General features: G+C 38.8%; 3 protein-coding genes across 4 annotated transcripts; 1 reads left to right on the top strand and 2 right to left on the bottom strand.

Annotated features, from left to right (window-relative positions):
- The first annotated feature begins 287 nt into the window (after positions 1-287).
- Positions 288-4,452, top strand: ccdc90b (coiled-coil domain containing 90B). Of its 2 annotated transcripts, none has more exons than XM_060891331.1 (9): positions 288-666; positions 744-863; positions 2,271-2,374; positions 2,455-2,571; positions 3,221-3,262; positions 3,373-3,444; positions 3,548-3,601; positions 3,687-3,801; positions 4,377-4,452. In XM_060891331.1, exons 1-9 carry the CDS (start codon positions 564-566, stop codon positions 4,430-4,432), a joined length of 783 nt encoding a protein of 260 aa, XP_060747314.1. In that variant the 5' UTR covers positions 288-563; the 3' UTR covers positions 4,433-4,452. The 2 variants fall into 2 exon arrangements, with proteins under 2 accessions (XP_060747314.1, XP_060747315.1); XM_060891332.1 differs by having other exon boundaries at positions 293-666; positions 2,455-2,556.
- Positions 4,453-5,107: 655 nt separating this feature from the next.
- pcf11 (PCF11 cleavage and polyadenylation factor subunit) lies at positions 5,108-16,433 on the bottom strand. Its single transcript, XM_060891320.1, has 16 exons — positions 16,028-16,433; positions 13,329-13,454; positions 12,892-13,074; positions 12,644-12,796; positions 11,518-12,497; positions 11,234-11,417; positions 10,624-10,861; positions 8,938-10,385; positions 8,753-8,819; positions 8,547-8,660; positions 8,201-8,321; positions 7,938-8,121; positions 7,581-7,736; positions 7,277-7,369; positions 7,152-7,187; positions 5,108-6,066 (listed from the first exon to the last, which is right to left on the bottom strand). Exons 1-16 carry the CDS (start codon positions 16,193-16,195, stop codon positions 5,887-5,889), a joined length of 4,431 nt encoding a protein of 1,476 aa, XP_060747303.1. The 5' UTR covers positions 16,196-16,433; the 3' UTR covers positions 5,108-5,886.
- Positions 16,434-18,106: 1,673 nt separating this feature from the next.
- ddias (DNA damage-induced apoptosis suppressor) lies at positions 18,107-22,170 on the bottom strand. The gene is made up of 4 exons (XM_060891352.1): positions 21,990-22,170; positions 21,472-21,633; positions 21,272-21,377; positions 18,107-21,103 (listed from the first exon to the last, which is right to left on the bottom strand). Exons 1-4 carry the CDS (start codon positions 22,103-22,105, stop codon positions 19,592-19,594), a joined length of 1,896 nt encoding a protein of 631 aa, XP_060747335.1. The 5' UTR covers positions 22,106-22,170; the 3' UTR covers positions 18,107-19,591.
- Between the last annotated feature and the right edge of the window lie 214 nt (positions 22,171-22,384).

Genomic DNA, 22,384 nt, shown 5'->3' with positions numbered 1-22,384 from the left:
GTGTACAATAAATTTACAGCCACAAATAGTCACTGTGTGTTACAGAAAGATTTAGGAGTCGATAAGGATAAGGAGTCGATACCAAAGCTTTCTGTTACAAACAGTGACTATTTTTTCCCTTTCAAAAGAATCGACTCTCCGATTCTTTGCTGTGGATGATAAGGAGTCGATTCTAAAGCTTTCTGTAACAAACAGTGGCTTTTTTTGGCTTTCGAAAGAATCGACTCTCCGATACTTTGCTTTGGATAATAAGGAGTCGATTCTTCTGAAAGAAACAATGCTTTTAGACTATGAAGGAAGCATGATGTGATTTAGAATGAAACCGATAAAACAAAGTGTTGTAACTCGCTGTTAAATTCTACTGATGCCTTTTAAGTTAGACTTTAGTATCTTTACTTTTTAATATATTTAGTACTTTAATATATTTAGTACTTGTTAGAAAAGTGAAAATATATTTGAGGGTTTTTTTTTTGTAATTTCCATGCAATTTAATGTTGACAAGCTTAATTATTGTAATTATAGTTGTTTTTTTAACCTCATAAATAATCAGATAGTTTTGAATCATGTATCTGGGATTGTTTTTACTCAGATACTCTGCTGTTCAGATCAGACAGCATGTCGGATCTGTTCACTGGGTCATTCCGACATCCTCCTGCCTTTCTAGAGGTTCAGTACATGTTTTTATCTTTGTTTGTTTGTTTGTTTGTTTGTTTGTTGCTTGAGCTAGCTGTATTTTTAATCAGGGTTACACGTGACTGCCAGTAGAAGGCCGTATGATGTCAGGAAAGTGGAACTGACTCCACTGGAGCAAAGAAAACTGACCTTCGACAGTCATGCTCTGGTCAAAGAGCTGGAATCAAACGGTACAGTGTTGCTTAGATGTTTGTGAACCCCTTAGAAAGTTAGATGCATGACCCAAAGTATTAACAAACCCATGAAAAACCATGTTAAGCTGGACAAAAATACAGAATATAGTGATGGGGTTTCTGTCATTTCATTTGCTGAGCCAAATGAGTCCTTCATTCATCATCAGTAACACTTTATCATGGTCAGAGTTCCAGTGAATCCAGGTCTGTCCTGGGACCCTGCGGCATCACGAGTACTCACACCTAGAGAATTCGAGTCATCTCCGTGAGGTTGGTGGAAAGCGTAGAAAACCCCCAGAAGATCCCTCACATGGACACGTGAGGGCTAAACTATACTTCACACAGAAAATAACCCAAGCTCAGGATAAAACAGAAGTCTCTGGAGCTGTGAAACCTGCAGTTCTACTTGTGCCATTGTGCTTCATTTTACTACTACTACTACTACTACTACTACTACTAATAATAATAATAATAATAATAATAATTTAATAGTAATATAGCTGTTGAAGCCCCCCTTGAAACGGTGGCTGAGTGGTTAGCATGTTTGTCTTGCTTTGCCACGACCGGGGGATTGATTTTGTGTGGAGTTTGCATGTTCTTCCTTTTATCTGAGGTGATTCTGGCACCCGCTCCAGTGCCTTTCCTGCCTTGTGCCCAGAGGCCTCTGGAAAGACTCCAAGTTCTCTGTGACCACGTGTAGAATAAGCTGTACCGAACATGTAGCTTCTGTCTGGGGTGACCCTTATGGACTGTAATAATTGTTACACAGTTACCTTTCATAGTTTTTCTGGCAAAGGGTTTAGGTTCTATTAGACATCTGTTTTAGGGTTCTGTATTAAATATTTACAGCATACACTCTAACCCAGAGTAACCTCTACTGATTGGCCTCGCTTATGGACCCAGCAGTGGCAACGTGGTGGTGCTGGGATTTGAACACACAACCCTCTAATCAGTAGTCCATCACCTTAATCACTGAGCTACCACTTCCCACAAACCATTAATGATTCCGCCAAAGGGACAAATCTAAAGAGCCCTTCAGAGTTCCTTAAAACCCCCAAGGAGTGTAACATTGTCATGGAGAAGTCATTTAGTGCCTGGTTTTTTTGTGTGAAATTAAATTCAATGCAGGACTTTTTACAGTCAGTCTGTCATCTGTTTTACTGGGTCTCTTTTGTTATTATTTTGTTTTGCTATAATGAACTCAAGCTTTCAGTGAAGCAATAATATTAAAATTCGGTATAATTAAATTGACTTATTGAGAACCCCTCTAGCATGTGCTGATCCAGGTTCTAATGATCTGCTTTTATGATTTCTGTTAAATTGCTCCAGAAATAAGGAGAGTTCTGAAGAAGCTGCATGCTAGGTTTGTGTGTTGTTTAACACCACAAGCTCCATTTTGTGTAGGGTTTGAAAAGAAGCAGGCAGAGTTGATTGTCAGTGCGCTGGTCACTCTCACAACAGCCAACATGGACATTGTGTACAGGGACATGGTAACAGGAGCTCATCAGGTAAAGAATCAACCAAGAAAATGCTGTAAACCTACATAAAATACCAGTGCAGATTTTCTTCACTGGCATTTCTGTTGCAGGAGATTGCTCTCCAGCAAATTATGGCTCATCTGGATTCCATTAGGAAGGACATGGTTATTCTGGAGAAAAGTGAATTTGCCAACTTGAGATCGGAAAACGCAGTATGTTACTTGCAGGTCTTTTGGAAATAAAATCATTATATATACATTACTTCTTTATAAGAAATTGACTGGAGAGGTAGTAGAGTTTTAGACGTCAATGTGTATATAGAAGTATAAACAAACAGCCAATATACATGTGTAGCAGTTTGGAAAACGATTTTCACGTTTTTACGACGTTGTTATTGCATTTAAAATACTGGTTAACTCTAACAGAGAAAAGTGAGGAAAATGCCCATTTAAATATTCTGCCCTGAACTCATTAGACTTCAGTTCATCTCTCTATGGTATGTAGGGTAGCTGTCTAACAACTTAATCTTAATGTGAAAGACAGCTTTATGCTGATTGACTGCTTTTATTATGCTTATTAAACTCTCTCCTTAGCCAATAAGGGATGCATGGGTTGTATGTTTGCTTTGCACCTCAAGTTTTGGGGGCTTGATTCACATCTCTGCCATGTATGAAAAGCTTGAAGTTCTTCCTGAGCTTTGGGTTTTTCCTAAACCTTTTCAAGCTAGAAACTTTAGCCTTAGTTTTTGGCCTTGATACTCCAGTCCAGAATTCGCTTGAAAACATGCCTTTGGATAATCAATTGTGTTTCTGATACACAAAAAGTTTTTTTGTTTTGTTTTTGTACGAGTTAAAACTCAATTCTTCTCTGTTTTAGAAAATGAAGACTGAACTTGAGCAGATCAAGAACAGATTGCTTGTAAGTAAAGGCTTTTCTTCCTGAACGAGTAATGTAGTTTTTAGTCTGATATTTTTCACAACCGTTATTAAAGTCACATCGATGTTTAACATTGCGTCTTTTGATTGAAGGAGGAAAGTCAAAAAATCAGAGCAGACACAAAGTTGGATATTAATCTTGAGCGAAGTCGAGTAATCGACATGGTAGGTCACCATCTTTGGTTATGTATCCTGGTTTGTAAAAAGCATAATGAGAAGCTTGTACCATCTTTATACCCAAACTTTGAATCCGTTTCATATGCATCAGTTTACAGAGCATGAGAAAAAACTGATGGAGGTCAGCTCTGAGTTTCACCAAAAAGTAGGTTGTTATTATTTTAAAAAGTTGCTCATGAAAAGTAATAAATCAGATATTTAGGCTGAAATATCTTTTTTGTAATGTTTAGAATGCTGAAATCGAATCCAGCTCAATTGAAACCACTAAGAAAATAGACGTCGAAGTGGCTTCACTGAAAACACTCCTGGAATCACTGAAGCTCCAGACGATCCGATATCTCGCAGGTACGCCGAGATTAGACACGTGTCATTTTGAGGTCATAAGTTTACATAGGCCTTGTGGAATGTGCAAATATTCTAATATATGTATAAAAAACAAAAGCAGAAGAAAGATGATAAAAATTGCATGTTTATTGAGTTCTGAACTGAATATGCTGTTTCACATAACACAATTAGTCCACAAGACACAATAAATGATCCAGTTTAAAAGTTTCCATACACTTCATTTTTAATACCGTGTGGTGTTTCCATAGTTGTATTTTTATATTTTGTGTCTCGTTCATGAGTCGAAGGACAACTGAGGGACTCGTACACAACTATTACAAAAGCTGCAAACATTCACTGACGCTCAAGAAGGCAAGATGACACATTAAGAGACAGGGGGTGTAAATATATTATTTTGCACAATCTCATTTCTTTTAGTACAAGAAGCTACATATGATAGTTAAGTTTCAGAGAAGACAAAATAATTAAATATATGAATAACATTCTGCAGATTGTATGGAAACGTATGACCTCGACTGTGTTACTGAATTTATCAATCACAAAATACTAATATCTCTCTTGGTATCTTTCCACAGTGTGCATCTTCTCCTGTTTGGCAGTTGGCCTTGGTGTCTACAGATCATGGAATTAAAATAAATGGCTTTTATGTTATATTTGGTCATGTAAAATGAGTCCATTTTGGTAAGCAAAATCGGTTAAATCAGCGTGTCTTCCTTGTATTATTTTACCTGGTGATTTTAATTGAAAATTTACACAATAAATTATTGGCAATAAATAAATGTGCAATGATCAGTTAATTAGGATTGACGCATACATTTAATTGAAATGAATTGAGGCAACAATCAAACTGATTAGAAACGATTAAAGTACAGGTGAATGGCAGTAATTCGTGTGATTTGTCTGTAACTCTAATCCTTAAAATAGATCATCTCTAATTTATAAATCCAGAGTTAACTATATTAATAATGTTCCCCAAAACAAATTTTGCCCCTCAGTAACTTTTGAATCCGAACAAAATAAGCTACCAAATCATATTGGAACATATTCATTTGTTCAGATACACAACCATAATGCTGACCACTGACCTGCTCTGAAAGGTGTACATGACATTTACTCTTATTGTAGTTTGCATTTTAATGATTACAGCTTGAGACCCACCAACATACACAAAGGCTTTTTTTGCGTTGATATCAGACAGCTGAATTGAAATTTAGAACTCTAAAAATAAATACACAGCTGTCTCAGTTTGTTGCCACAACACATGAAAAGAAAAGAATAAAAGGACTTCATGAGCCAGGTATCATTAAACACTAAATTTTATTTAGGATAAACATTTCAAAAAGCACACAAACACTTGCCACACACAGACACTATTTTTTAAATGATGATTCACTTTATTGAATATTCAGTATGTCAAGCAAACCTCAAATTTCTGCAAAAATTATTTATTTTTCTTTTTTTCCCCCGCTTATTAAACTAAACACATTTTTATTAACCATAACCAAAAACATTAGTAAACTCAATGGGCTTGACACGCATTTATTTACACATTTAGATGAAAGATGGGGAGAAAGTTGGATCCATCTTTATCCTTTATAACTGAAACTCTGACTTGAAGAAATTTACTAACGACTGAAATTAAGGATTATAGAACTCTCGACATGTCTGTGAATCTAGTCCGTCATTGCTCTTCAAGTCTCAAAATTTCTGTACAAATGTCTCATTAAGAAAAACGAAAATTCTTGGAGGATTTAAACCGAATGTTTTAGATTCTCAATATTACACAACAAATACCAAAAATATTTCTTTATTTATAAATTAAATTATACACACATTTACCCCCAACATACATATTTTTAAAGTACATTTCACTTGGCATTCACACAGCAAAAAAACACCTGAAAATTGCAGGCAGTTACAAATACAAAAATGTATTTAAATGTATGCATAGCTGAGGACCCTGCCTCAGAGCCATCCTGTATAAAAATAGTTTTACAGAAACTCAAGTAATGACGAGAGAAGGAGGTCTTAAAGCAGCAGCAGCCCGGTTTAAAACAGAATTGCACTAATTGTTTGTGACCCTCTTTACGACTCATCCTGAACCTCCTGTTTTACCGTTACAGCCTCTGTGTCTCCTTCAGATGGCTCTTCTTTAATACTGGAGCATGACACCTCACCTTCCCTCTCTTGTTTTAAGAAAACATTTAAAGGGTTTTCTGTGAGCATCTTATTGGGAGATGGGGTGGAATCCACAAAGGAAGATGTCTACAGAGTTTATGTAAGAGAGAAAAAAAGAAGTGTTTTGAAATAAGAACAAAATACAAAAAGAAATTTATTCTTCTTTACTTCAGCACTGGAGACTGTGAGCAGGTCCACAACAGCTTTTTCACAACCACAAATATATACACACATAGGCTGTCTGATTCATATTTTCTATAAGCAACTGTGTAAAAGAGCAAGTTTAAAGTAGAAATGTATTTTCATCCAAAAAACCTGCCCCTTTCCAGTATATGACCTACAAGTATTAATGTTACTAATTTGTACGCTTCAAATAAACTAAATACGTTTCAAACAGAATGCTATTAAATAAAATCTAGTTAAGATATTTGACCTTGCTGTCAGTGACCCAGTTTCAGTTCCATATAAAACCTGCCAAAGTTCAACCACCAACTTAGGTAGGGGCACAAATAAATAACCATCACTAAGTTAATCACTAAGATAGCTGTCTAGCTGAAGTCAGTGTTCAGCTCCATGGTGAGTTTTATTCTAGATTAAAGAAGACAGTCCTGATGTGTCCTCAACCACAACAGCAAGTCTGTTACAGAATTGGATGTAGACCTGAATGGGAATTGATCTAGACAGACTTATTACTGGTTATACTACTAGCTTTACTTGTCTCAGGAAACCAGACACTAATGTTTAACGTTTAAACTGGGTAAAGTTCACCACTCACTAAAATATGGCCCAAGACATGATGCTTCGGGACTTTGGGACAAAGTCCCAAAACGGCTGATTTGATGTTTTCTGTTTTGAATCTTTAAAATTGTAAAATATAATTAAATATAGATTTCTTTTTTTTTCTAGTAGTTTCATTTCTTCTTATTCTACATTGATTTGTCTTTAGATACATAGACTCATAAAATTACTTTTCAAAAACTGTACATCATCGCAGTATCATCCTCCACTTCTATTAGGGTTCGACTGATTGACTGGCTCAAATATTTAAGCATGACATAACAAATATGCAAATTTATGAGTCTGTCAATTATAACACTACTAGTGTCCAAAGTCTGAACTCAATTTATCCCAAATTTCCAGAGTTTTAACTCATTAAAAGTTGTGACACTTACATTTCTGTAGTCTTCATAACACAAGGGATGGTATGTCTGAAAGAAAAGAGTGAATCATGAGTGTGCTGTCTGCACACGGTATCAGACAAAACCCTGATAATGAACATGTGCATAGAATTTCATACCTTTTCATCAACTCTGATGGCATTCTTCAGATGCCATTCCTCCTCGTCTTCTTCCCAGTACATCTCGAACTGCTCTTGGCAGATCTCACAAGACTGGGGGCAGACACAGAATGAGAGAACACATTTATATGCATTGCAATTAACGCATTTACAGGATTAATCTATGCAGCTGGTACTACTGACAATATCCTGACAATATGATCAACCTTTGCACAAAATCCAAGAAAGGAACAGAAAATGCAGCAAGAGTTGGAGGGAGGTAGGGGTAAGGTGTTAGGGTTTCAGCTTTAATATGCATTCTTACTTCATGAACAACATCTGCAGCAGCCTTCACACTTTGGAATTCTCTCTCCTTGGCTGCTTCCTGGTTTTTCTGTACAACCTCCTCATGAACTTTTTCAAAAAACTGGCTTTTTGCCCTCTCCTCAAGATCAGCAATTTCTTCAAATTCAATCCAGTCCTAAAAACAGAGCAACTTGCTTTAAGTAACGTCATTGGGGTTCATTCCTATGAACATGTCTTAAGGAACTAAACCGTGCCAGCGTAGAAGTGCACAGGTCAGTAAAATCTTAGTGACCCTGCCAATACAACATTGTATAGGATTTTAAAAAAATATAAATGCCTTAATGGCAAATGTACATAAAGTGTATTTTGGGCTTACTGTGAGACTGTAGTACCACCGCCTGTGTGTTACTTTCCTACTGATGTCCTTCTCTGAGCGGTTTTGTCTGTAGTGCCAATCCAAGTGATCAGCGTAAATATCCGTCTGAGACGCAGTAAAGCGCATCCCACAGGAGTAGCACTGGATTCCAGTGTACAGTTTGGTGATGACAATTTCATGTCTCCTGTTAAGTGAGAACCAAATACAGTTTTAAAACTCAGAAAAAATGTAAACCTAAAGATACCTAATTGGAGAACACGTACTGTTTCATGTCGTCTACAACAAAGCCGGTCATGTCAGGGACAGTGTCATCCTCCTCCTGTTCCTCCTCCTCTGGTTCCTCTTCTTCTGGTACACTTTGAGATGGAGTCACAGATGTGGACTCTGAAATGGAGCAAGGAACATTTTCTTTATATGTTTACATGTCCAAAATAATCTGATAAACGCAAGATGCACTAATTTTAGAAAACAGAAATGACACGTTTAATTTTAAACACAAATATGTTGTGAAAGCTCTAGGAATATACGGATCTATGAATCATTGAAATCTGTCTACATCATAACAGTTTTTATATTTACAAACAAATCAACCAAAATTAAGGTGCCTACCACTGCTTGAATCCGTTTGTGTTCGCTTGATTATTCCAAAGTCTATCAGTTTTGCCATCAAGTCGTTAACATCCATTTGGCCAAGGTGACTCTCAGGCTGTACAAACTGGGAACCTGACATAAAAAAAGACAGACATCTCATAAGTCTTCTTCTCAAATCACTAACCTATAAGACAAGCCAATAAGTTTGTTCAAAAAAATCTTACCAGGTGGGTTGAAAGGTGCTGGGTTTTGTGGTCCAAAATTCTGAATTGGAGCAGGCATAACAGGCATCTAAAAATAAAATAAAATAAAATAAATAAATCTTAATCAGTTTTCATCACAAGCATTAAAAGCCATCCACATTCAACCTTAGAATAGTTTGACTCCAGCTATAATTTTTGGTACTCACAGTCTGAGGGTGGTTTGCAGGAGCAGCACCAGGAAATGGAGCAACAGGCCCATATGAATTCTGAAATCCTGATGGTGTGGGTTCTGGCACATTAAAGCTGGCCCCCTGTGCGACGTTTTGCTGCACGTGAAACGGCAGTGGTTGTCCATCAAATGCATTAGTTGCTCCCATGGTATAATTGTGGGGTGGAACACCTGAATTTAAAATTGGACCCTGATTCTGAGACTGATCAATCATCATCTGCCCTTGTGGTCTATATGAGTTTTGCATGTTTGGAGGTCCACGGAACCGTGGAGTACTCTGTGGAACAGAGTCAAATCTGGGCATGCCAGAGGGCTGTCCTTCAAATCTCATGGGTGCTGGTTGTGCAGAATTGTCAAAGCGCATCAGGCCTGACTGATTGCCTGGCCCTTCATGTCTCCTTGGTCCCTCGTAATTCACCATTCCAGAAGGATACCTCATTGGGCCATCAAATCCTCCAGGAGGGCCTTGTGGCATATGTGGATTATCAAACCTGGCGGGGCCATCAAATCTATTTGACTGCATTGCGCTGCTGTAACGCATGGGTCCTGGGCCATCAAATCTTCCAGGTCCTTGATGTCCCAACGGACCATCAAAACGACCCGGCCCTTCAAATCGCCCATGAGGCTCTGTGAACCTCATTGGTCCATGTGGCACTGACTGGTTATCATATCTTCCAGGCCCTTTCAACAATGGGGGTCTTTCAAACCTATGTGGTCCAGGACCATCATATCGGCCATGCCCCTCAAACCTAGCTGGACCATGAGCACCAGGCCCATCGTATCTCCCTGGACCGGCATTTCCCTCATATCTCCCAGGAGGATGAGGTCTGGATGGACCCTCTGACCGTGTCTGTCCCATAAGGCCATGTGTTCCTTCAAACTGAGAATGGGAACTCATATGGCCCTCAAATCGTGCTGGGACATTTGCACTGTCATGTCTTGTCATATTCACCTGTGTATTAGTTGCATCAGAAACATGAGGTGGTGTTTGGCCAGGAGATTCATTAAGGTTTCGGACAACTCTTCCTGGTCCTGGCAGCATTTCATGCCTTGAAGGAGCATCTAAACCAAGTGGGGCATCATTGTCTGGACCTGCATCAGAGTGAACACTGTTAGGACTTTCGAACCTTGGACTGATATCTCCGTCCTCAAGTTGATCCATATCCATGGATATAGCTGATCCTTCAAATGGCAGACTTGAAGATTTCACAGTGTTTACATCACAACCAGCTGGACTTGGGGAATTTCTAAAAGGGGGTCCTGTTTGAGATGATAGCCTGTCATTTCTTCTAAGGTCATCAGGCCCTGAGAATGTTTTAAAGGCTTCAATTCCCTTTTTGAGTGCATCTGAGGTGAATGGATCCTCATGCTCTTGTTGAGGCCTATGGTGTTGCACAATCTCTCTCAAAGGTGAGCTCTGGTGTACTGTAAGGGCCAGAAAACAAAAGGTAAACATTAATAACAAACACCCTGCAATGTCACACACAACTGAGACACAAACATTGTTACACGCCGATTCAAAATGTAAAATCATTCAAAAGAATTTGACGTCTAGTGATAAGAGTTTTTTTTTTTTTTTTTTTGGCAAAATGCTAGCATCATTACACATAACCCACTAAGACACAGTATACATAGTGTTCTATATGAAAACGTTGTATAGTACCTGGGCGTTGCAGCTGTGTTCTTTTCAGCTTTGATTTGTGCTCCAAGTAAGAGAGCTCAGCATCAGACATATGTCCAGGGGGTTTCTTTTTTGTGGATGCATCATCATCATCATTCGGTCCCTCCCAAGAATCAGAGCGCTGTTTTTCTTCTTGATACTGAAATATTTGATTGATTTGATGGGCCACGTTAAGAAAGTCTTCCTGGGTTAACTCGCCCTTAGCCAGTCGCTGGTGAGCCTAGAAGACGACATACAAGAGTTGCTGCTGAATAATGTGAGCGAGTACAAAAGCTGTACTATGATTTAAATGTGATCAGGAAGCACATGGGTTTTGTACAAATGGCTGTAGATGCATATCAGGAGACTTTGGAGAAGTGGAGTGGAGTACATTTAGTGTGTCAGCAGAAAGTAACAGAAATCTTACATAACATAATATTGTCACACAAAGCAATTCAACAAACTACTATTGTCACACAAAGCAATTAGAAACAAATAAATATATGGAAAACTTTAATTTTACCTTAAACAACAAATTTCAAGTAACAATGTTTTGCTAATAGGGAACCTATTTAAAATAAATAAATTAGCAAACTCGATTGTTCTGTTATACCTTCCGTAAAAGATCTCTCTTGCTAGCAGAATGAAGCGCGACTGGAATCTGTAAATTGGCATCGACACTCAGACGATGTTGTTTCAGTGTCCGTGGGGTCGGAGGTCTCTGATAGCTGTTCCAAGCTTTATGCCTTTGTGGCCCAGGTTTGCCATGCGAGAGATCTGGGTCAGGTTGTTTAAGACTGTAAATGAAAAGAACAAAAACTACTTTAATTGTGCTGTTACAAATGTCATACCAAACTCATGCCATTAAAAAAAAGTAGGGTGGGGTCATATACTTACGGTTTATTTTCTTCCCACCCACTCCTCCATCTCTTCAAGTCTTTAGCACTTTTATGCTCTACAGGTGATGCTCTTTGTGGCTGGACATCTTTGTGCTCAGAAGTTCTATCTTCCAGCGGTCTTTTTAACCGCCTCAGTTCAGAAACGGTCTTCTTTGGTGCACTCCGATCTTCCCTAACAATTGCTGGAGTATCGACTTCATTATGTTTGCTTAACTGCCTAGTTTTTCCCGATTTTAGAGGTGGAGTGATGCTCCTTGTTCTTCTCTTCGGAGACCGCCTCTCTTTTCGTTTAGGAGAATGCTGAGGTGGCGAACGAGATCTGGACCGAGACCGTTTCCTGATATTGGTTTTACTGACTTTAATATCTTGCTTTGGAAAAGTATCAAATCGTTCATGCTTATTCAGAGACCCATTTAGTAACTTGCCTCTGGAGATGATGGATCTCTGTGGGTCAGTGCCTTTGCCAACAGCTTCCCGTTCTTTCCTCTCCACGCCTCTTTTCTTTTCTTTGACTTCTTCCTCTTTCGGATCCGTCTTTTCATGCATCTGCTTTCGCAACCTTGGGTCCTTTTTATTAACATCTAATGTCTTTGGGTGCTCAAGCTCAGAATCTTTGCTTTTATGAAGGACTCCTTTGCTTAATGGTGACACAGACTTGGATTTTGCTTTTTCATCGGTTGCAGAGGGATCTTTTTTTGGTATTCTCATTAGCTTACTGGGCCTTTCTAGGGGTACATGAACTCTCTTTTCAGGTGCAATGATAACAGTTGGTGTGACTTGGCTCTCCTTCTTGAATGCTCCTTGCTCCTTTGTATTTAAGGATGGGGCTGAAGCTCTGTTTAATCTAGGATCTCTATTTGGTGGTTTGTCTAATTGTGGTGGATGCCATGACTTGTGTTGTGCAGGAGCTGGCTGACTCACAGCTGGTGGATCAAACTGTCCCGAACCACTGGTGGGTGGGTGGTTTGTACTGGCCGCCTTGAGAAAAAAAGAAAAATACTTCAATGTAGAGATTTATAATTATGGGCACTTTAGTTCAAAACATAATGCTTTTCCCCCATTTGCAGGCTGGAATGGTTTTCCAAAGTACAAGAATGAAAATTCTGATTCAACACAAGGCTTACCAGTTGTGCTTTTGTTTGTTCAAGTTCAAGCTCTATCTTCTTCTGCTGAAGTTCTAACAATTGTTTTTGCTTGGCAAGCAACTGCTGTCTTATTATTTGTTCCTCCTCCAAGTTCTTCTCACTGACTGGTGGAAGAGAAGCTACTTCTTCAGTCTACACAAAGAGAGAGACATTATGGTTAACTGCTTTTCTTTCCTAGATTGAAAATTTAAGAACCGAGTTTCTGTTTACTCATTCCACATGCTTACCGGCTTTAAAAATTTGGGGTTGACATGAATACTGGCATTTACATTTGGTGGTAAAGGCTTAATGGGCCAAGCAGGATCTACGGAGTTCACACGCACATCCAAAGCATAGAGTTTCTTCAAGGAAAAAATCTCGTCCCAGGTGGAACGCAATTTGAAGAGACATTTTCTAGTGTTTTCATCCACCTAAAGCAAGGCAGAAGAAAGAGGTACTCTGACATCTGTTTTTTAGTAGCTATATGAAACTCTGTCCTAAAATGATTAATTCTGACTTAATCTTTCCAGCAGTAAGAAGTTTGCAAACCTATGACCACCACCATACCATCACAAGTTAAGAAAATAACAGTACAGAAAACGTATCTATACATAAAAAAAGTGGAAGCACTAGATGCTTAATGTTCAGCAACATCATAAGTAGTAATAAGTGGAAAATTATGTACCTTCTCAAAAACACATATAAAGGATGTGATTAGGTTTTTAGAAAACACTTCAAGGTACTGTCCGCCAACATTCTTCACTATGGAATCCACTAAGTACAAAACAGGAAGCTTCTCAGCAGGAGGCGCCTACAGCGATAGAAAACTCACAAGTTTAGTACACAACATGACAAACGGTCAATTACAGTGTGATATTAGCTTGTGTCCTTTGGTGTTTAAAAAGGGGAAAAGTTGATGAAAAAAAACGTCCCTCCAGCTTCCCAAAAATGCATTTCATGGAAAAAAATAAAACAATTGTTTTCTTCCAATTGTTCCAGCCCTTGGTTGATGAGGAAAAACAAAATGTTGGGGGCTGAAAAGAGAATACTTGCATGGATATGGTCATTCAAAACACCATATATGTATTCTGAAAACACAGGGGAAATAAAGTTGTATTCCTCTTCCAAAAAACAAAAAAGGCTCCAATGACGAATCTTCGGTGCAGATATTCCACGGCAAAAAGATATGCAATAGTCCATATTTTTATTAGTTATTTGTTAGAGTCATCATTTGAGAAACATTTTGGCTGCTGCTTTTAAAGTCTTACGGAGGGAAAAAAAAGCAAAAAGGGATACACAGTCTTATTTTATTTTAATATTTCTGCAATTGACCATTCACCTTTTGATGCAGCAAATAAAAGATTAAAAGTTGGCTTAAAAAAATAGAAAAAAAGTCCACTGCACTTTTAACCAAAGGTTGTTTGGAGTTTGTCCTTTAAAGTAGGGTTGGGTTTGTCTTAGAATTTTTTGCCCTTCTTCCCAGGGCTACATGGCTGGCAACTTTGTTTAAAGGATAATTAACATTTGGTTATATTATGGAGTTACTATGCAAAGACACTGTACACATTTGAAGCAATGTTTGATTGAAAGACCATTTCACACAAACAAACTCAAAAGAATAGGCAGATGTTCCCACAAAAAATTACACTGGTAAAGAAAGACAAAAGCATATTTCATATAGTTTATTGTCACATTTGTGTAGCATTTATTAACAATGAAAAAAATCAATATAGAAAAATTACTCAGAAATCTAAACACGCCATGAACCCTTTATTAGTTAGTAAATACAAGAATAGCAAGGAGCTCGTTTTCACGGACCACCAAAATTACGACCATAGGACTATGGCATAACAGCTATCATTAGCATGATGACGATTATGGCAACACTTACATTTACAGCGGTAGTTACAGTGCAACTTTTATTGTTCTCTCCTAAAGGAAATTTACCTCACACCTCTGCTCATCTCTACCCAGTGTAGTACCTAATATCACTAATATAACTGGTTATTGTGCAGTGCTAAGCATAATCCAGATGACCAAAGCAATGACAATATCAACCACAAATCCACTGTAATTAAGAGAAGACAGAATGGCAGACTGACTATATGGGCCTAGCAGCTGCCAACTGCTATATAACCAACACTGTCAGCTTTCTGGCAGACAATGGGAACATAATCAAATTAGATTACCATCTATTAAGGATTGGGAATCAATCTTGTTTTTAGACTTTAGGATTAAATAAAAAAAATAGGGTTTGTTTTTGATATTTATCTTTCTGGCTCCAATAACTTTTCTAGATCAGTGAGCAGTTTTTCGATAGTAACAAAATACCAACTGCTATTAAAAGATACTCTTATAATCTTTTATAATAAAAGGATTAAACACTTTTTGCAGCCAAAACTTTTAACTCTAGAATAAAGTGTATGAGCTCCCAGTAGACATCAGATCCAAACTGACATGATTCGTAATCCAGCTTTGTTTTGTTTGTTTGTTTTTTTTGTTGTTTTTTTTTTTTTTTTGGGGGGGGGGGGGGGGGGGATTAAAACCATTTAGTTGAAGTGATCAGTCGAACAGATGAAGATCTCAAGACCTCAGTACACACCCTTGAGTATCTCCAACATGTGGTGGATATTTGTATAAATCTAAAATGCAAAACTGACTGAAACCAGTTAACAATTTACATCTCAAACCTGACCGTTGTGTAAAACTGAATTTTTCTGTTTTCTTCTTTTACAGATAAAGTGTGTGTGTGTGTGTATATATATATATATATATATATATATATATATAAAATTATAATACTGTATCTCGGATAAACCTATATGCAATTTAAGCAGTTATTACATTTATTAGAGCCGTAAAGACAAACATTAAAAACGCGTTCATTCTTTATGTTTAGCCAAATTAGCCATCGTGTGTTTAAATAAATAACTGGCACAGATTTTTAACACACTCAAGACAATGTGGAATCTACGAGTAGATGATATAAAACGAAACTGCAATGTTTATTGAGATATTTTGTACAATGTGGGTCGTTAAAACTTAAAGAAAAAACATCTAAGTTTAAAAACTAGCTTCCTAGATATCGATCGAATCAGTGAAACAAAGTTAGCTAACGTTCTCTAGGCAACACAAAGCAAAACAGACGGCCAGAATTCGGCTCTGCGACAAAGCTCTAAACATCTCTATAAATAAATATAAATAAAATGTTGATGTTGAATGATTTAACGACAGTTACATGTACAAAATGCTCTGGTGTATTAAGGCCTTAACACGCTCGCGCATGCTGACTCTGCACATGCGCGTGCTGCTGTATTTCACGAGGACAATATGGCTGCTACGTGACAAAACAAAACAAAAAAAAAAGCTATTTTTCATAAAAACCTTGGCAATTTGTGCTTCAATTATAGCGACGATGTCCTCGGCGAACTGCAGATTCTCTTCAGCGAGGATGGTCAGCATGTTGATGTGCGGTTTGCTGTTGAAAGTCAAGTCTTCCAGAGACGACTGATACTCCCGACAGGCGTCGTCTCTCGCCGCGTCGGCCGACATCTTTAAGTCGTGTTTTCTAACCTAAAGCGGTTTGGACCGATTTTTTTAATTAATATAAAAGCACAAAATTCGGTACAGTCCGTTTACATATTCTTCATCCTGTTCATTTCGTTCTCCGAAAGCCTTTTCTTGAACAGAAGCTCTCGCGATTTCCTTCTCTTTACTTTCAGCTCGTTAGAATCAGACGCTAGAAAATGTCCGTCCTCCTTCGACGGTTGTTTGCGTCATACGAATCACACGTCACCGCGTTCTGATTGGCTTACGTCCTTAGTCTTCCGGTTTGCGTTTGAAACAAGTAACCAATCAGCGTCTTGCCTTGCACACGGTTCTTTTCTCTGGATCACACGTGACCTTTCTGACCTTTGTTGTTCACTCTGTTTACGCACGCTGAACGTCAGCGGTGTGTGTGCTGTCACCTGCTATACTGACTGTTGAACAAATTAAAAGTTTAACAGAGTCAAGAGCTTCGGCTAATATTCACATCAAACATTAGAATGAAGAAAATTATGTGACCTGTGTGGTCTTTGAGCGTGTGGTAGACTAGTGGTTAAGGTGTTGGGCTACTAATCTGAAGGTTGTGATTTCGAGCTCAGGTCCACATATGCCACTTTTCCACCGAGGCAGTTTGAGTGCTGGTTCAGAGCCTAATTTAAAATCAGTTCTTTCTTTTTCGACACCCAATGCACCGGCTCTGAACCAGGAAAAGTGGTACTTAAGTAGCACCAAAAGGTTACTGGTCTAGACTTAAGAACCACTGGGGGCAGGGCTACTGTGACCAACAAGACAAAAGTTAGTGCAATATTTATATCATTTTAAATCAGGATTGGCCGCGTTTGGATGCCAATGTAGGTTCACAAAGCCATGAGCATTAACAGTAAAGCAACATCCGCCATTGTTGATGTTGTGTTTGCTGCTGCTGTGCTAACGTTGCTGTATAACATTGCATACAGTGACATAAGACATGGCTGTGTGATGGCTCTCTAGCCCATGGAAAGGCAAACCAGTTCTTAGAAGGCTCGCCAGTGGAACCAACTTTGAACAAGCACCATCACTAGCTCTGAACAAGCACCCGGTTCTTTCTGGTGGATGGGGGCACAAGCTGCCACTGTTGGGCCCCTGAGTAAGGCCCTTAACCCTCAATTGCTCAGTTGTATAAACATGAGATAATGTAAGCCGCTCTGGATAAGGGCATCTGCTAAATGCTGGAAATGTAAATTTATTTGTGACATGCTTGTTGGCACCTGAAGAGCTGCTTTGAGCATTTTATAAATTGCTGCTCTGGAATATTTTAGTCTCTTAAGATTACATTGAATGATACAAAATACACTGAGTGAGTGACAGTTCTGTGGGTGCAAATGCCTTATTGTTAAGAGAGGTCAGATGAAAATGGCCAGATTGGTTGAAAGGATACAGTAACTGAAATAATGACTCTTATCAGCTGTGGAAATCAGAAAAGCATCCCAACAGGCACACAGCATCAAACTTTGAGGTAAATGAGCTACAACAGCCCAAGACTATCACCTGTCTTTAATTATCTAGTTTTTAACACTTGAGTTACTATATCCATCTTCTCAATTCACTCCTTATATTCATATCAAATGATTTATTTCCTGATCTCTCCCATTAACGGGGCTCTGAAAAGAACTTCAGTGGATGTGTCACTAATGTTTCAAAATAGATCAACAATTACAGCAGTTACTGTTTGGTACATTTAAAATAACTCATCCTGTTATGTCTTACGAGGACATCTCGTGCCTCACTGCTTCAAGCTCATAGCCTGCACACTGGGACTTGGAATAAACCATGAGCGATACTTACTAACTTTTTAACAGCAGAAGAATAATATTAATAATTTTTAATCATTACAGCAGAAGAATATTATTTAAAAAAAAAAGACACTTCTCTTAAACCTGTTATGAAGTAGCTTCCATGGTATGGAAATTTTGTTTTATTGTCAAAATCTGTATTGCATCAAACTTGTACATTATACAAAAAGATAGGTTTAAGATAGGAATCCATGGGCTAGTGATTCTACTTAAATCGATACACTACATATATACTTTATGCTTTAATAAAATTGAGCTCAACATTCCCCAGCTGTCATTGCGCACACAGTGTTGAAGGAGACTTGCATTACTTTAGCAAAGGCATTAGCAAAATTTTAACACTAGAGATTAAACTTGCATAATAACCAACGAATTGGATTTTGCTTCTGTCAAGTTGATATTCAGGGGGGCACGGTGGCTTAGTACGTTCGCCTCACACCTCCAGGGTCGGGGTTCGATTCCCGCCTCCACTTTGTGTGTGTGGAGTTTGCATGTTCTCCCCGTGCCTCGGGGGTTTCCTCCGGGTACTCCGGTTTCCTCCCCCGGTCCAAAGACATGTAGGTAGGTTGATTGGCATCTCTGGAAAATTGTCCCTATTGCGTGAGTGAATGAGAGTGTGTGTGTGCCCTGTGATGGGTTGGCACTCCATCCAGGGTGTATCCTGCCTTGATGCCCAATGACGCCTGAGATAGGCACAGGCTCCCCGTGACCCGAGGTAGTTCGGATAAGCGGTAGAAGATGAATGAATGAATGAAGTTGATATTCACTTTTAAATAAACAACAAATCTGAAATCAACAGGGGACTTTCCTGAAATACGAATAACTCAGAAACTTTACAAAAAATTGAATAAAATAATTATTTATGCGTCTGTCATAGGAAAAATGTCACAATCCCTGAATATATTTTCACTATATACGGCATGTATATATAACATAACAAATATATATAACCTGTTACAAATCAATGACATAATAACCAGGGCTGTCAAGTGTCACGCAGTGAGAGTGACAGTCACTCATTTCGGTCTTTTGTCATGCTCTCCGCCACACATCGTATTTCTCACGCAGAAAAACCTTTTGACTATTTATCATATATTTAAAATGCCGCAGCACCCAAAATGTATCTGTCCGCACCGCTTAGTTGAGCCTGACACTTATCAGCCAATCAAAAAAAGGAGGCTACACAATAGCCAATCAGAAAATAGAACTATCTGGGTAAGATTTAACGCAACAACCAATGAAAAAAAAAACATTCATTAGCGAGGGTATTTTCGATGGTCGGTTTGAACAAAACCTCAAAACGAAACAATCATGACCCTAAAAATGTCTGGGCTTGAGTCGAACTGTTTTAAATGGGAGAAACATTACAAATGATAAAGGAGTCCAAAAAGGCAACAAACAACACCAGTCATAATCTCTCTCTCTCTCTCTCTCACAGGGGGGTTGCCTGTCTTCAAAACTTGACAGCCCTGTAATAACAGTATTTAACCTTAAAGTCTCTTCAATAATATTGGTCATGCTCATACACACAAAAAGATGCATTGATTAGATTTCAGAATTATTAAATAACTCAGAATGAAGGATCAAAAAGGTCTCTGGAGCAGTCATTAAGGGCAGTGGGTAGAGCAGATTCTCCAGGTGTGTGTTTCACATCCACTTTTGGCTCAGAGCCACCTGCTGAACTTTCAGAAGTTTTGAGAGCAGAATCAGAACAGCGAGTTTGATTAAATTTAGATTTATCCAGCTGCAACCCTTGTCTGTTATTAGTGTTGTTTTGCAGAACTCTAATAAGGCTTGTTCGAGTCCTACTCTTCTTAGACCAATGCAGACCTGACCATTTTTTGCTGAGTTTATGGGGCTTTCTATAGGTGCACTGAATGGATGAATCCACAATAGGAGTTGACTGTAAAGAAGGAGCAAATTGGAAACTCGAAATATTAGGCTCAGAAAACTTGATATCCACAAGATTTTCTTGGTCTTGCTTTCTTGGATCAGTGTTAGAGGAGTTCTCAGACACATCTGAAATGTTCATGCTGCTTTGGTGAAATAGGTCTGATGAACAATTATAAGAATCCTTAAAGCCAGTGGACTGATTTTCTTGCAGGAGTACAGGAGTACCCCCATTTGTGTTTGAGACCACATCCTTAAGGTCACAGCTCAACCTCTTAGAAACGCAAGAGGGTTTTGTCGTATGTTTAGACACTGAGAACAATTTTCGCTTTCTATTCTTTCTTTCCGTTGCCCTGTCACCATTGGTAACATCACGCAATGGTGTGAGAACAGGACGGGAAGAGTGCAGTGATCGGACTATTGAGATATCAGTGGAAATTGTGTTGTTTTCTAAGAGGACACTGTTTTCAGTGATGGCTCGAGCTCCTTCACTGGTGGAACTAAATACTTTTCGGTTACCAATCTGCAGCTCTGTGCTGACAAAATCTCTTAACGTTTCTGACAACGGTGCATCATCTAAAGCAAAACTGGTGTGATTGAAAAGCGTCTCTTCAGGAATAGATGCATTTATCTGGCCGAGAAAGTCTTTTGAAGCCCACTGATTTAAGTGTTTTGATGCATGATCACAGGGGTTGGTTTTTATGGGGGATATAAATGAGGCATTAAACAGACACCTGTGAGAGGTAGAGAGTCTGTTATGCACTGTTTGTTTTGATTCAGAAAGATTGAGGGGATAGAAACTAGAACTTTGCATTGTTCCCCCTTCCACTGAAACTTCCTTTAAAGAGCTTCCTCTTGTTTCCTCTGGAGAGAAGCATAAGTCTAGGTTTGACACTGAATGCCATGGAGGTGGAAGTGTGAAGCTGTCATTGCTGCTTACAGAGCACGGGTCCTGACACAGAGGCAGAGTGTGCTCAAAGATGCTTATCAGAGAGTCTTTCTGCTGCCACTGACCACCAGCTTTTGGAGAACAGTCTGACCGGGCATTTGCCTGCATAAGGCTTTGCAAGTATGCAAAAACAGTGACGCCAAGAAAAGCTCCATGAGGAGGAATGACTTGACAGGCCACAAACTGCATGGATTCAACAGCATGTTGACCAAGTAAACAGCGTTCTGCATCCCTGCCAGCAAGCTGAAAAACAAAAAATTAAAACAATTGACTAAACCAAACCAAGATATTGTTTTGACCCCCCATGTTAGTCAACTACTATCTGATCCCAATCAGTCACAGGAGATATAAACGGGGCTGTTTCGTACCTAAAATACAAGGGTAAAGAAAATACAGAATAGACAAACATACCTTAAAACCGAAAACTAAACATTTTCCAATGAAGCAATCCTCCACGGCTTTGATTAGTAGTTGTTGTAAACTCTGTGGGCCTTCAAACTTTTCTGACTCTAAAAATCTGAAAAATGAAAGCACAAAGAAAAGTGGAAAATAAAATACACTGGGAATTATGTACATCCTGTGAATTTAAAAAGAACATTTAGAAATTGTACCTCTGTAAACCACCAGCCGTAACACCGAAAAAGGGATTCAGACAACCTCCAAAAACCGTCACTCCAAACAGACTTGTATCCCGAGACACTTTTAGTGACAGTCTGAATCTATAGTCCACATTTTGTGTATCACATGTGAAGCCACACTTGTGACACTGACTTCTGTAAGAGATACGCAGTTGATAGATAGATAGATAGATAGATAGATAGATAGATAGATAGATAGATAGATAGACAGATAGATAGACACAGATAGATAAACAGATATAGATAGAGAGACAGACAGATAGAGAGACAGACAGACAGACAGATAGAGAGACAGACAGACAGACAGATAGAGAGACAGACAGACAGACAGATAGAGAGACAGACAGACAGACAGATAGAGAGACAGACAGACAGACAGATATACAGAGAGACAAAATACTTTCAGAATTCAACAACTGACATGAAACATGAATTGTTTGTGAGGAATGAAGCTAAACGCAGTAGTTTAGCTACGATACAGAGACATTTACCTTAAATTAGACTCCTCTGTTAATCTGGACAGACAGAATTTACAGCACGGATACACAAAGCGAGTGTCCTGTAGTGAGATAACAGTACAGCTGAGAAGAACTCTTTTAGTGTTCATAAATACACCGAGGACCAAACACAATATACAGAACTACAGAAACACGGAACACAGAACTGATGAATAAAAACAGGAAACGGGAGATGGCGCTGTTTTTGGTGGTAGCGTTAGCGCCACCTACTGACTTGGAGAGAGAGAGCGAGAGAGAGAGAGAGAGAGAGAGAGAGAGAGAGAGAGCGAGAGAGAGAGAGAGAGAGCGAGAGAGAGAGAGAGAGAGAGAGAGAGCGAGAGAGAGAGAGAATGAATTTTGCAAGACATCCGGAAACTTTCATCCAGAGC

Source organism: Tachysurus vachellii, chromosome 17, assembly GCF_030014155.1.
Source record: "Tachysurus vachellii isolate PV-2020 chromosome 17, HZAU_Pvac_v1, whole genome shotgun sequence".
Classification (NCBI taxonomy): domain Eukaryota; kingdom Metazoa; phylum Chordata; class Actinopteri; order Siluriformes; family Bagridae; genus Tachysurus; species Tachysurus vachellii.
The sequence above is the reverse complement of the archived record's forward strand: the minus strand, read 5'-3'. Positions and strand labels throughout refer to the sequence as shown.